The sequence below is a fragment of the Miniopterus schreibersii genome, assembly GCF_964146895.1.
Source record: "Miniopterus schreibersii genome assembly, chromosome: 14".
Taxonomy (NCBI): Eukaryota; Metazoa; Chordata; class Mammalia; order Chiroptera; family Miniopteridae; genus Miniopterus; species Miniopterus schreibersii.
The window spans coordinates 39,377,424-39,392,714 of record NC_138114.1 but is presented as its reverse complement, the minus strand read 5'-3'; the positions used below and the strand labels follow the sequence as shown (position 1 = coordinate 39,392,714).

Below are 15,291 nucleotides of genomic sequence, written 5' to 3'. Positions count from 1 at the left end.
GGGCACCAGTTGCTGGGCCGCAGTGTGTCCCTATTTATGCCCTCGATTGCTTTTTACCTTTTCAATTCGGTTTTTACTGAGAACTCCTGGAGCCAGGGCTCAGTCTTCTCCACTTCAGTAAGTAGATAATGAATTAGTCCTTTCCCTTTTCAGAGGCTGGCTCCGGAGCCTAGTTCAAATAGAATAAACCAGAATTTCCTGGTGGCAGGATCTGGCCCCCTGTGGCAGAACTGCGCAATCGGCTCCGGTGAGGGCGGCCGGTTAAAGCTGTCGTCCTGTTGCATCCTCTCGGTGGGTCGCGCGGCGCGGGGTCAGCGACGCCGCGCGGCCGTGACCACTTTTGGCCCTCCGCAGCCGCCGTCCGCAGCGCCCGCCGAGGAGGCCGGCGGGCTCGCCGCGCCTGACCCCTGACCTGGGCGCTCCCGGCAGGTGCGTGTTCCCCGCCAGTCTGGGGCCCCTGACGGCAGAGACCGAGCTCGAGGCTCCCCGAGGGGAGCGCGCCCTCTGCGGAGACCCCGGCCCGCCCCCGCTCCGGCCAGCGCGCCTCTGGCCGGACGCTGCGCCATCCCTGCCCGGAGCCGGCGCCGCTCCACCTGCCGCGCCCGGCCCCGCGTTAGCGCTGCCCCCGCGCCTTCCCTCCGCCCCCGGCCCTGACCCGGCCTGGTCTCAGGGGAACCTGCACCTGGCTGGGCGGGAAGGCCGGTCATTACTGACCCCTGCCCGCGCCGCGTCGGGGAAGGAGAGAAGCCCCGCTCCCCGCGCTCCGGAGGGACTGGGCTGCGCGGGGTGCCTTCGCCCGCCGCCGCCGGAGCCTGTCAGCTCCTGACGGAAGCGGGGTCATGGCTCTCCCGCCCTCAGCGCCCGTCCCCGGCCATTCTGACCCCCGCGAGGACCTCTTTTAGGTGAACAGATGTCTCTGAACAAAGTGGATTGATTTAAAGCCCATTTTCCCAATTTCTAGACTGTCAGGATTTAAACACTTTATGGAGTTGAGTTTAGTGTAGTTTATTTAGACCAGTGTAATGGTTAAAAGCCCTGGGCTCTGGAGGCTGATAGGGGTTCACATCTTGACCTACCCAGTTTTCTTCTTTGTAAAATGGGGGTGATAATAGTACTTATCCGGTAGAACCAGAGTGAGAATTAAATTAGTTATACATGTCAAGCGCACAGTGCTAATAGCAACTCCTAATTTTGTTACGGGATCTTTTCCCAGAAACGTGAAAATGGCTTTGACCAGCAGGTGGCGGTGGTGATGCGAAGCGCGGGTGTCAGAAGATTCGTGAAGTAGCCTCAAGAGTTCAGAGGCCTGGGAATCTTGGCTAAATTGTCAGTCTTAAACTGTCTTCTAGCTGGAAAGTACATTAGAAATTAAGTAATACTACTTCCTGTTTTTAATAAGTGGAGAGTAATCTGAGTGTGGCTTGCTAAAGCAAGTTGCAGTGGGTCCCAAGATTCTTCTCACAAGTTGTGTTACTTTTTAAAAAACTTTTCTGCCACTTTGTGAACTCATTGGGACGGTACCTTGAATGTGCATTAGAATTGGATTGGAAATCAGAGTTAAAATGGATGTCTGCACTCATTCAGCAAATATTATCAAGCACTATGTGTCAAACGTTCTGGTTATAACATGATGAACAAAGCAGACACAGTGCTAGCTATCATGGAGTTTATTTAGTGGATGAGACCACCAATATAAATGTAAATAAATATATGATTATAAATTGCCACAAAGAAAAATATTGAGACTGTTTTTGATTGGGTGGCTTACCTCTCTAAGGAGATGAGAAGCTGAGTCCAGAAAGATGCGATAAGAGCCATTCATGCAGAGAATGAAAGGAGGAGCATTCAAAGTATAAGGAACAGAATTTGAAAAAGCTCTAAGGTGGGAAAAAGACAGAAAATGCCCAAAGGCTAATGAAGCTGGTGCCCAGTGAATAAGGAGGAAAGTAGCAAGAGATGCAGTTGAAGTGGTAGGCTGGAGCCTTTGAGCAGGGCTGTGGTAAGGGGTTTGAATTGTATTCTGAGTGTGATAGGAGCCATTGAAAGATTTTAAGCATGGAATGCCAAAATCCCATTTTTTATTTTAAAAGTTCACTCCTGCTATTATGTAGAGAATGAATTAGGTGATGGAATGAGTAGCAGGGAAATGACCAATTAGAAGATTATTGAAATAATCCAGGTGAGAGAGAATGGTATCTTCAAATAGGGTGGTGGTGGTAGAGATGGAGAAAAGTAGACAGATTAAGATACATTTTGGAGGTAAAATCTAGAGGACTTAATGATGGATTAGAAGGGAATACGGAAGAAAGAGGGAATCAAGGGTGATTCTCATGTTTCAGAGCTGAGAAATTGGGTGGATAGTGGTACCATTTACTGAGGTGAAGAATACTAGAGAAGAACAGATTTTGGGGGGAGAAGATGTGGAATAGAGCAATCCATTTTTGAGAGACTAACTTGGTATCTGCTATATCCAAGGGGAAATATTTGAGTAGCTGTTGTATATAAAAACTTGTAGCTCAGAGGAGAGATTTGTATTTGTGATATAAATTTGAGAGTCATCAGCATATGGATGATATTTAAAGTCAAGGGAATTGATAAGGTCACTGAGAGAGTATCTGGTTTGATGGTTATCATCACCATGGGGCCTGTGGCAACCAGTGTGGTTGATTATCTTTTTAGATTTAGAGCATTAGATTATAGTAATTGGTTAATTGAACTGTCCTTACAGATATGCAAATGGTCATGTGTTTGTCACCCTGTGTTGCCCTGAGATGCCCCATCCCGTGATGGAGAGAGAAACAAGATCTTGTGTCCACAGGTGCTCCCTGTATCTGGCACTTAAGCTTGCTGGTTTCTATTTTCAGTGAGCTGAGGGCCATGTCAGTTTTCTGCCACCTACAGGTCAGACCATGAAGCTGAAGGAACTTGAGAGGCCAGCTGTCCAAGTGTGGAGCCCAGCCAGCCAGTACCCTGTGTATCTGGCCACAGGTATGGTAATACTGTGGACCAGGAGCCACGGGAAGTGCATAGGTCGAGGGGAAACTTAGTGTGCAGAATTCTTTATTAAGCATCAGAGAAAGTTTTAGAGCCACAGGGTTGGCTCACAGCATAAGTAAGGGGATATTAGGTGTTTTTGGGACCTGGGGACAGCCTTGGACTATGGCTCAAGGCTAGGCACCTCATGCTTTTTTGCAGTTACCATTTGAAAAAGAGTATACTTAGTCTTTTCCTGTTTCTCCTTCTTTCCACTCCCTAACCGTTTATATCCCAAATCCACACATATTTTGTTGTTCATGTGCTGCCTCTTCCTAACTTTTCTTGTGCCTAGGAACATCTGCCCAGCAGCTAGATGCCTCCTTTAGCACAAATGGCACATTGGAAATCTTTGAGGTTGATTTCAGGGACCCTTCTTTGGACTTGAAACGCAAGGGAGCCCTTTCTGCCTCAAGCAGGTACTATGTCTGAAGTGCTGATGGGTATGCAGGGCAGATCCTGATGTAGACCCTGGTGGGGAATCCTGGGAGTAGTGTGTGCTTCTCAGGGCTCATGAAGAGACAAGTGAGGGGAGAAGGACCCTCACCAAGTGGGAGAGACATTAACTCTGGGATTATTTTGCAAAATGATTTTAAAAGCACCCATTTCTTTCCTGTTAGCAGCAGTAAGAGCAGTGTTAGGCAGAATCATGTGATAGAGGTGCCTCCCACAACCCTGGACCCATGAGTACCGACCTCTGTCTGAACGCAGAGATGTTGACTCCTTCCTCCCTTGGCTTTTGTGAAGATAAAAACCTTATATAATATCCCCCTCTTCTGCCAAAGAGAGGAAAACGAATGAGCCTCTCCTTGCTGCTGTCCAGGACCGATTGGTACAGATTTCATGGCTCTGGTGGGCTTATGGGGCTGGCATTCACTTAGTAGCATTCACTGAGCACATGAATACATGCCAGGCACTATGCTAGGGGCTCTGTATATCTTGTTTGTTCCTCACAATGACCCTAAGCAATAAATAACATTATTCCCATTTCACGTAGGAGGGAACCAAAACTCAGAAGTTAGGATTTAAGTCTCCACCTGTCTAACTCCAAAGCCTACCTTCTTTCCATTATTCAATTGCTCTTTTATAGGTTTTGTAAAGATGAGGCTTACAGTCTGAAGCAATGGTCTCCAAGTTTTTGGACCATTGGAAAAATATGAATCACTATACTCAAGCCATATATCCAAAATAAATAATGTACATTTATTATTGTACTATTAATGAAGTGCAACTTATATCATTTTTAGATTAAAAATATAAGTCTTTTTCTTACAGCCCAGAGAATTCTCTTGCCCATCCCAGTTTAGAATACAGTGTTCCATCCTCTTGTGAATTCCTGGGTCGGTCTGAGGGACTGGTTAAGATGTTAGAAGAAGTACCATCTTTATTTCATGGTTTAATCTAATAATGAAGATTAGTTAGTTCTCTTTTTCTTGAGCCCCTGAATCACTTAATGACAGTATCCGTATTTTGTGTTTTTTTGCATATCTTTGTATTTCCAGTATTTATATCTTTTGAAGAGCAGGCACAGGAGGGTTTACCAATAATAATGACATATTCTTAGCCTCTAAGCAAGCATTTCAGAAAGGGCCCCTGACAGGGGTGAGCTAATTCAATAATATTTATTATCCTGGAGGAAAGAAAAGGGGCAGTGGGCAAGGAGTCTTATTCTCAACCAGCCAAGCAGCAGCAGCACCGTGGTGGCTCCTTAGGCTTAGAGTTCCTAAAAAAGAGGCAATACAATTGCTTAAGAAACCTTGAAATGGAATCCTAAGATCCATGTGGGCAGAGATGTTTGTCTGTTTTATTCACTGCTATATCTCTAGTGTCTAGCACAATGCTTGGCATTAGGTGCTTAATAAATATTTGTTGAATGAATGAGTGATAGAAGAAGCTTCTGGGTTGCCCAGCTGGCGTGGCTCAGCGGTTGAGCATCGACCTATGATGCAGGAGATCGCAATTCAATTCCCAGTCAGGGCACATGCCCGGGTTATGGGCTCGATCCCCAATAGGGGGCGTGCAGGAGGCCGCCGATCAATGACTCTCATCATTGAAGTTTCTGTCTCTCCCTTTCCCTTCCTCTCTCTCTGAAATCAATTAAAAAAAAAGAGAAACTTCTGGGTTACCAAATTGAGCATTCTACCCACCACTTCAGTTACTTACAGTTAGTCTTCAGTTAGTCTAAGAGCTTTTCAGGGGTGATGATCTGTTTGTTTTGCAGCCAGCTAGGTTGAAGGGACCTTTTTTGAAATGTTGGTACTGAATGTGGGAGTCATGGACTTCACCCATATCCTGCTCCATCTTGCAGGGATTTGTAGGCTATCACCAAAATAAATAGTACAGTTAATTATACTATAATTGTTTCCAAAGATTGGTTCTCATTTCCAAAGACCTAAGGGATTACCTTTGACACAGTCCTGTTGGGCCCTTTCTGAAGAAATCATCTTAGACGCCGTGGAGTCTAAGACACCCACTTCTTTCTGTTCCAGCCTGGGTTAGGTCACTTACTCAAGAGTCAGTATTACAAACTATTGACCAAGGTGATCAGGGTAGATAGAGGGCTACCCATCCTTTGCTTTATGCTTTCCTCTTTTCTTTTGTGTCGTCTTCTGCTTGGTTTCGTGGAGAGCACAGCTGTGTTGGGTTGCAGCCTTGATGAAAGCTATGTGGGCAAATTGAGTTCTGTCAGTGGTCTCAGGTTTCCTCACATGTCTAAAGAAGAGGCTTTACAAGATGACAGAACCTGCTGAGCATGAAATTCAGGTTTTATGTTCTTTTTCTTTCTTTTTCTAGTTTAGTCTTCTTCCTTCCCCCCTTTTTGTAAAAACCCCTCTCTTCATTACTAACTAAACATACGCTTTTCAAAATCTTCCCCTTTCCTCTGCCTGCCCTTTTCACCAGACCCATGCTGCAACCACAGTTGAATCCTGAAAATCCCCTATTCTTCAATCCATGATGCATCAGAGAAATATCCATTTAGAAATACCTGACTGAAAAGAAGTGTTCTGAAATACTGGTATGGATGTAGATAAGGGACAGCCTCACGCTATGAATAGACTGAAGGGAGTGCATGGATAAACATCACCCGATGCAACCAGAATCAGTATGGATTAGCATGTGCGCTGAAGCAAGTAATGTTTCACTTGCTAGATGAATCTCACTCAAGAAGGTTGTTTATGTATTGACTTTTGAACCGAGGACATAGCTGCTGTGGGTGAATGATGTCAGAGGCCAATGTGTGATCTACTCTCCACCTCTGTCTACACTGAGGTTCTAGATCTCTGAGTGGCCTCTGTAACCTCTGTATGACCCATCCTCTAGTAACATGGAGAAAGTAGGTGATCTGTCTTCCAGTACTTTTACCTCAGTTCTATCTTCTTTGGGAGCCTTTTGATCTCTCTTTGGGTGCCTGTGTAAGGGACACCACCAAGCTGAAAAAGATCACTTTGTATACTTCTCTTAGTTTTCCTATTTCTAAGACTTGCCTTCTCTCTAGAGGACATCAAGATAACAGAATAGAGAGCCTGGGCTTTGCTGTTCAACAGACTTGGGTTCAAATCCCAGTTTTGCCACCTACTGTCCCCCTGGGCACATTATTTAACTTCTCTGGCCTTGTTTTCTCTGCTGTAAATTCAGGATGTATAGTAGGCACATAATAGCCTGGTGCATACTATGCATTCAGAAAAGTAGCTCTTCTCTCAGCCAGCCATTGCTCCACTCTACTGAGCTTGGAGCGCTGCCTTCACCACTCTGTGTGACTTTTAAGGAAACGTGGAGTTCCTCAGCTATTTTGGACTAGATGTGGACAAACTCATTTTCACTTTAGTTCACTTACACAAGGCTGAGATTTTTCAAAAGGAACTTTTCTAAGCAAATAAAAGAAAAATTCAAAACAAAAAAAGTACATAAATTATAGCAAGAATTTATACAGCACATATTCCTAATTATCAGGTAACTAAAGCTTGGCCTCAAATGAGTTTGGCTGGTATGATGTTCTGATCTCACCAGCTTCAGTGTATTCTCTTCAGCCTTGTCTTGTGCTTTTTGCCAGAAACATAGCAATGAGCTGGTTGTTAGGGCTGGTTCTGTCTTTATGAAGTTCAACATCCTCCCCAATTGTTCTAGACTGGTATGCAGTCTGATGTATCTAGTACGGTCGTTCTCAACCCTGGCTGCTTGTTAGAATTACCTGGAGGGTCTTGATAAAAATTTAGGTTCTGAAGTCCTGTCTCTGGAAATTCTACTTCACAAGGTCTGGGTAGGAATCAAAGAACCTGTATTTAGGTGCTGCCCATTATTCTGTGATGTCCTGTAGTCTCCATCATTATCCTGGGAACCGCTTTAGCAGAGAATTCCATTTCTATTCTTATATTTTGAAAGTTCCCACCTTCCCATACAAGCTCTTCTTCCTATATCTTCCCCTTAAATCTCTTAGCTTCTAGTTTCATGCCAAGGCCATGTTTTTTTAAAATTTATTTTATTTATTTTTATTTATTTATTTATTTATTTGTTTGTTTGTTTTTAAAATATATCTATTGATTTCAAAGGGAGGAAAGGAGAGGGAGAGAGAGAGAGAGAAACATCAGTGATGAGAGAGTCATTATCAGCCGCCTCCTGCACACCCCCTACTGGGGATCAAGCCCGAAACCCGAGCATGTGCCCTGACCGGGAATTGGACTGTGATCTCCTGGATCCTAGGTTGATGCTCAACCACTGAACCACACCCGGCTGGGTGGCCATCTTTTTTTTTTAAAAAAAACCAACTTTTATTTTTAAAGTATTCAAACATAGACAAGTTGCAGACTAGTACAATGAACAACATCATGTACCTTCACTTAGATTCATCAGTTGTTAACATTTTGTGACATATGCTCACATGCTCCTCTGTGCTCTCTTTCTCTACACACACCCACAGCTATTTCTTGTCCCCTGTCCATTTGCAGAACAGAGATGATTGACACTCCTTGAGCCCACTGAGTGATCAAGTCCCTGTCCTTGCTTGAATTGTCCCAGGTGTTCCCACTCTCTCAAGTGTTCTCCATCACATCCTATTGTAGCTCCAGCTTCACCCTCACTAGTGAAGTATCTAACAATAGGAAAGTACCATCTACATGCTTACAGAAAGAAAATCATTTTGTCACACTCAGTGTTCTGCATTTCAGCCACTCTAGAGTAACTGGATCCTCTTCTCAAACTCTTTGGTAACCACCCCCCCTTGAGGTCTCAGGTACCTTTTATTCTGGTCTGCATGTCATGGTGTCTGACCATAGTGAGGCCACTGCACCTCTTCTACCATTCCCATGTGAGTTTTTTACTGGCATACCCCCCTCCGGTTCCTGTGTGATCTATTATGGGCTTCTCTAGTTACCCTGTTGACTTGCCCTCTGCCCACACTGACCTCTAGCTCCAGGATCCATGGCAGCCTCTTGAGCTAGTATGGAACACATTCTTCTGCCCTATTAAGCTCAGACAACGTTAGAAAATATAGCCTTTCTGATAGTAGCTTCATTAATTAATTATGGTGACATTCATTAATAATATATAAGTTTCAAGTGTACAATTCTGTAATACATCATTGGTATATTACATCGTGTGCTCACCACCCAAAGTCTCGTCTCCTTCTGTCACCATGTATTTGACTCCCTTTACCCTCTTCATCTTTCCCTCTGGTAACCACAATGCTGTTATCATAACTCTGCTGTTTTGCTTCGGATACTAACCTAGTCTCAACTGGTGCTCAGCTCTTCGCTTCTGGCAGGTTGGCTCTGCTCTTATGACTGGCCCAACAGGTTCCTGTCTGGCCACCCTGCTCACTTTCTTTGCTGACTGTTCCTAGGGTGAGGGGACATTTTATTTCGGTTAGATACCTTAGGGCATCATTCAGTGTGAAACCTGACTTCTCTGAAGGGCTGTGGAAATATCCTTGGCTAGCAGCTGAGAAATGGAGGACAGAGCACTTACGAGGCTTTGGGGACTTTACATGCCTTCTCTAGCGGCTTTGCAGAGGACTCGTTTGTCTTCAGGGGGCCCAGGGCCCATCTTTTTTTTTTTCTTTTCTTCTAACAAGTGTAAGACACTAGAAGTCTCCTGTTAGAAGCATCCTCAGAAAGCCAGAAAAGTGTTTCCCAAGAGGTGTGTTTATTCTTCATGCCTCTATGTCTCTAGGGCTGGCCCATTGCAGCCATGTGACAGCTTCAATGAGCTAGCCACATGGGAAGGGCATGGAGTGGGGAGGTCCTTGGGTTTTTTTCTCACTTCCAGTTTGAGAGGGAAGAGGGGACAGCAATTCTTGGTCTAGGGAATCTGCTTCTAGTCAGGTATAGAAAAGTTTGGACCTTTCTCTAAACAGAAGACAGTATAGATCTTGGGCATTAAAATAAAATGGGCCTGACTTTGAACCTTGATGCTGCACTTCCTAGCTGTAAAATGGGGATAAAATTACTAGCTGTATATGCAGAAGTTTCATAACATCTCTGTGCTTCAGTTTCCTCGGTTGAAAGTGGAATTAATAATAACACCTTATGGGGTTGTTGAATATTAAATCAGTTAACACATGTGAGGCACTTAAGACAGTTCCTGGTACATAGGAAGTATTCAATAAATGTTAGTTGTTGTTACTTGAGCTGTGAAGATTAGATGAAGTAATCTATTTGAAGTATTAATCACTAGGTCTACATAATATTAACTTTAAAAAAAGCATCCCCACACAACCCTGAGGCAGTGGCTTCCTGGCTTCTAGTGTAACATAGAGGGATTATTTTTTCAGAGAAAGGGCAGAGGAGACCATTCTGTGCCTGGGATAGGAGGAAGACAGGCAGGCCCCAGCTAGGGGTGGGGATTCCTGCACAATGGCAGAGGCTGGCAGAGATGCTTACTGACACCTGAATTGGTGCTGAAGCTAGTTCCTCCTCTTTGTAGGTTTCACAAGCTGATCTGGGGGAGCTTTGGCAATGGGCTTCTGGAAGGCTCCGGGGTTATTGCAGGCGGCGGGGACAATGGCATGCTTACTCTGTACAATGTGACCCACATCCTGTCTTCGGGGAAGGAGCCTGTGATTGCCCAGAGACAGAAGCACACAGGGGCTGTCAGAGCCCTTGACTTTAACCCTTTTCAGGTACTACATTTCATTTTGTCAGGCATGGCCAAGCCCTCAAGCCATAGCTCTGAATGGAAGCATTCACTTATGACCTCCAGTCTATAACTCTGAGCCCTTACCAGGCTGTTATGGGGGAGGCTTTGGAAGCCTCATATATGGGTCTCTTTCCCCCTCTCCTGCTCTCATCTCTTCCTGGGATGATGGTCTCCAAAGGCCTGTTCTTCATACAGGGCAACCTCCTGGCCTCAGGGGCCAGCGATTCTGAAATCTTCATTTGGGATTTGAATAACCTGAGTGTGCCAATGACCCCAGGATCCAAGTCACAGGTGAGGAGGCTCTGGGGCTGCTGCTTACAGTGTGCAGCTGACTCTCCCAGGGAAAAGTCTTGAATTCTGGAGGCAGCTGGGGCATAGGGGATTTTAGGCTTCACCACTGGAGGGCAATAAAGCTCCACAGATTAATGTGCTACCAGCAAGATGACAACAGGGATGGAGGGGAGTGGAGGGGTTGGTTCCTGGTCATTAACTGTCTTAGGGGTTTTGGAAGGAAAATGAAGGAGAGCAGGGGGAGTAAGACATTGAGAGAAGGAATGAGAGTGCTGTTTATCATGGTACAGCAAGGTTAAGCAGGCCGAGTACAGAGGGGATCAGCGTAGGACTCCCAGATATACCCTTGTCCTTTTGGTGGGGAGGGTCAGCCTTGTCTCTGCATCTGGTTTTCCCATGCAGTCAGGGGTCTTGTGTGTCTCTGTCTCTGAGTGTACCTATCTGTCAGTCTGTAACTGGGCCTGTCTTTTTGCTTCCTGGCTTTCTCTGGCTTATGCTTACAGTACCGTGAGGTAAGTTTAGAATGAATTTGATAGCACCTGTGTCCTAAATGTAGCAATGGCTTTTCTATCTGCCTCACTCTCTGAGGAGCCTGGGTACTTATTTTTCCCTCCCTTTCTCACCTTCTTCCTTCTCTCCCCAAGGGCTGTTTTTAAATCTGGACTCTATCCTCTCAGGAGCACCTTGGGATATGAGTAAAACCTAAGTGTGCCTGCCATTGTCTCAGCTTCTACACTGGTACCCTAAAGGGTCCTCTCTGGAAAATTCAACTCCCAGCTCCCTGAGACTGTCTTGGTTTGGGTAGCCCCATGTCTGCTGTTAGACTTTCTGTGGGTGGTTGGGAGCAGTGGAACAGCAGATGTCTTTTGGTCTGGGGGATAACAGGTTGTCCTTCACCCCCTACCCCATCTTGCCTCAGCAGCCCCCAGAAGACATCAAGGCACTCTCTTGGAACCGGCAAGTTCAACATATCTTGTCTTCTGCTCACCCCAGCGGCAAGGCAGTTGTGTGGGATCTCAGGAAGAATGAACCCATCATCAAAATCAGTGATCACAGCAATAGGGTGAGTCATGGAGCAAAATACAGGCTTGGGCTGTGGCTTATCTCTCATGCCTAGTCTTTGCAGTTGCTCCTCTCCAGGCCAGGGTTCTGTTTGCAGCTGTTGCAAATGCGGATTCAGCCCCTAGCAGATTTCCTATTGAGGGTGAAAGCTCAGGGAAGCTAAGCAGGGCTGATATGGGGGTTTCTAAGGCTCCTTACTTATTCATGGCCATTACTTATTTCCTGATGGCTGTGGTGTTCCCAGTCACCTAGAAGAGACACAGAACCTGTCCTCAGAGTGGTCCCATTCCAAATGGGCAGAAAAGGCTCAGGACTAGAAGAGGCAGGTTACATTACCCACTGGAGTCTGATTTGTTCACAGATGCACTGCTCAGGCCTGGCCTGGCACCCAGATATAGCGACTCAGTTGGTGCTATGCTCAGAAGATGATCGTCTCCCAGTGATTCAGCTGTGGGACTTGCGCTTCGCCTCCTCGCCCCTGAAGGTGCTGGAGAGCCATAACAGGTAGCATCTCAAACTTCATCTATATCCTTGGTGGAGAGCAGGGGCAAATGACCTGGGTAGGGAGCAATGACTGCCTCACTTTAGCTACCAAGCATCCTCCTTGTCTTCATAGCCATCCCAGTAGACACATAATCACAGTCTTAGCTCCAGCCCCAACCAAGAGAAGTTCCTTTAGACCCAGAAGTTATGGAGAGGAGTCTGAGATTCCATCTAACTTCTAGAGATGGGAGTGGAGATGGGGTCATGAGAAATATTGGAGCCAGTGTTGGCCCCCTATGAGAGTCCCCAGGCTCCCATCTGAGGATAATGCTCATTTTTTTAGGTGATGAGGTTGTCTCCTCCAAGACTTCCCCTTAATAAAAGAACCTTGGCTCCTGTCTGTCCTGCACACAGGCCTGCCTCTGAAGCTGAGCTCTCGGGGCCACAGCAGAGAAAGCAGCCCCACAGTCTGTTCTTTCTAACTAAAAGGCCATGTCGCCTTTATAACACCTTGGGAACTTTTGAGAGTTAGGTCCTTACTACTCTCCTGAGCTAAAAGGCACCCCTAGGGATGGGCGCTTCTCTGATTCATAGTCCCTACTCTACAATCAGGGAAAGGAAGAAGGCCCTGCAGTGACCTATGGGAGGCAGAGTGATGTGATACACAGTGCTTAGGTTCTGGGAACAGATTTCGGTTCTGGCTACTTGACTGCTTAACTTTTCAAAGCCTCGTTTTCCTCATTTGTGAAATGAAATCAGGCTGCTTATTTTGTAGGGAGGGATGAGATTTATCAGAGATGTATAAAGTACCCTCCTTGTAGTAGGTATTAAGCAAATGCTAGTTTCTCCTTCCTTTTTAGGGGTATCTTGTCAGTGTCATGGAGCCAGGCTGATGCTGAGCTGCTGCTCAGTAGTGCCAAGGACAACCAGGTCTTGTGCTGGAACCTGGGGAGCAGCGAGGTAGGCTGGTCCTTCTGTGGGCACACTGGGATGGGAGATAAGGTGGTGGGGCAAACCCTTCAGCAGCTATGTGTTCTGCACCATCTTACCTATGTCAGGGTTTTCCTAACGGTGTATTCCCTTATCGTAGGTGGTATATAAGCTACCCACACAGAGCAACTGGTGCTTTGATGTGCAGTGGTGCCCTCGGAACCCTCCGGTATTTTCTGCTGCCTCCTTTGATGGCTGGATCAGTTTGTACTCTGTGATGGGCAGGAGCTGGGAAGTCCAGCAGATGAGACAGGTTGACAAGGTTTGAAGGGCTGAGTGGAAAATGCTGGAGGGAAGGGGCTGTCTCTATGGGGAGAGAGCAGGACATATGGCCTGGGAAGAAGTGGGGGTATTGAAGAGTGGGAGGGCAGGGCCCTGGGTTTGGGAGGGCTGCATTTTTGCTCCAGTGCCCATCTTCCTGGGAAGATGCAATTCTGCCACAATACAAAGGAAGCCTTCACCTTGACTTTTGTTCTTGGATGTTCCCTGTGGTGTTTCAGGGACATTGGACCTCCATGCTGGCGCCATTATTTTGGAAGTATGAACTGTCTTACCTCCCTCTCACCTGTGTATACATTTTGTGTCACTCTCCTCTGTAGACCTTAGAATCTGTAAGCTTTCCTACTTCATGGGAATACCACGATCACTATTAGTCCCCTGGAATATGGGATTCTGGTCTTTGTGGGTCAGATCAGGTATCTCAAGGATTCCTCCCAAAATGGAGTTTGTAGGTGATATTCCTGGCTAGGCCACCATTTCAGGCTGGTGATGCAGGTGTCCTTTTCCCCCAGATCTCTTCTTCGTTCAGCAAAGGCCAGCCTCTCCCATCGTTGCAGGTGCCAGAGCAAATGACCCGAGCATCATTGATACCTCCTCTGAAAAAAACTCCCAAATGGATGAGAAGGCCAACAGGTGTTTCATTTGCTGTAAGTGTAGTGTGTCTACACGTGGCTGTGTGTGAGGCTTGTAAAGACCTGTGTGCCCAGCATGGAGCTATGTTCTGCAGGAGATATTTTTTCCATCTACCTGCATCTCAGATTAGGTCCCACTTTACTGTTCAAGCAGAGAATTACTATAGCTCCCCTCCCTATCCCCTTCACCTGCTTGCTGTGCCAGTCCTCTATAAAAGGAATGGATTGCTTTAGACCAGGTATGGAGAACTGGCTGAGATTCCACCTGATTTTTCTTTAATCTTTATGTGTCTGGATTGGTAGTGAGTCCAGCTATGCAAGGGTTAGAATACAAAGCAGGAAAGAAAAAATGGAGATTTCATCCTGTCACTCCTCTGCTCAAAACCCTTGACCTTTGACCCCCATCGCCTTATAGCAGGGGCGGGGAACAGCCAGTCCCTATATATGGCCCCGTGAAATCATTTGGTCTGGCCCTGCCAAGGCAACTACGCGGGGATTAGAAATTAAACAAATCTAGGAGCTTTTTTCAGAGCTAATTTTTAAGTTGATAATTTTGTGTGACCTCCAAATAATGTTATAAATATCTAAATGGCTCTTGACAGAAAAAAGTTTCCCCACCTCTGCCTTACAGGCTCAAAGCCAAGCGTACACAGAGCCCCATGTTCCCTTCCAGTTTTTATTCCCACCTTACTCACATGTGTTCTCTATGATCCAAATAAATATGACTCTCTTCTGTTCCATGAATAATTCCCCAACTCTGCTGCCTCCACCTGTACCCCACCCTTCAGCTTCTCTCTCAGGCCATTGAATCCTGCTACAGCCTTTTAAGATCCCTCGCTTAAATACCACCCCCTTTGTGAGGCCCATCTTTAACCCTAGTCAAACTTCACTTCACTTCTGTAATCTCACAGATTTATACTCCTGTAATGATACTCTAACTGTACTAAACTTATTTATATGCATGTCTCAAGACGCTACTAATTAATAGACTCCTTGAGGAGTCTTTAGTCCCTAAAGCAGTGCTTCTCAAACTTGAATGTATACAAATCACCTGGGGAATCTTACTAAAATTCAAATTCTGGTTCATTTGATCTAGGGTAGAGCCCAAGATTCTGATTTTCCAACAAGTTCCCAGGTGCTGCCCTTGCTGCTGGTCTGAGGAGCAGCAAGGCCCTAAAATACCTAGCCCAATGCTTTAACTAATAGGTTTGAATTAAAAACAGATGCATAAAAGTAGACTCTCTTGTTTTCAGAGCCAACAGTTTTATTAGGGAGGTAAGACCAACACACTCAAGAGCAGTGACGTGAAGGATTCTGAGGTCAAGAGACCTGAATTTTTATTATTGATTTGTTGCTTGTCAGCTGGGTAGCCTTGGGCAAGTCACTTCCC

General features: G+C 45.8%; 1 protein-coding gene across 17 annotated transcripts in view; it reads left to right on the top strand.

The window, feature by feature from the left end:
• Positions 1-350: 350 nt before the first annotated feature.
• The window catches only part of SEC31B (SEC31 homolog B, COPII coat complex component), a 28,982-nt gene continuing 14,041 nt past the window's right edge, over positions 351-15,291 (top strand). Inside the window, exons 1-10 of one of the 17 annotated variants that reach the window (XM_081158359.1) lie at positions 351-429; positions 2,902-2,988; positions 3,329-3,452; positions 9,952-10,147; positions 10,360-10,455; positions 11,375-11,518; positions 11,879-12,021; positions 12,861-12,960; positions 13,091-13,252; positions 13,782-13,916. In XM_081158359.1, coding sequence (XP_081014485.1) covers positions 2,910-2,988; positions 3,329-3,452; positions 9,952-10,147; positions 10,360-10,455; positions 11,375-11,518; positions 11,879-12,021; positions 12,861-12,960; positions 13,091-13,252; positions 13,782-13,916 — 1,179 coding nt within the window. In that variant the 5' untranslated portion in view covers positions 351-429; positions 2,902-2,909. Of the gene's footprint in view, positions 903-1,213; positions 1,327-2,901; positions 2,989-3,328; positions 3,453-9,951; positions 10,148-10,359; positions 10,456-11,374; positions 11,519-11,878; positions 12,022-12,860; positions 12,961-13,090; positions 13,253-13,781; positions 13,917-15,291 lie in introns of those variants that run through there. The other 16 variants (XM_081158374.1, XM_081158371.1, XM_081158369.1 and 13 more) reach the window with 16 other exon arrangements.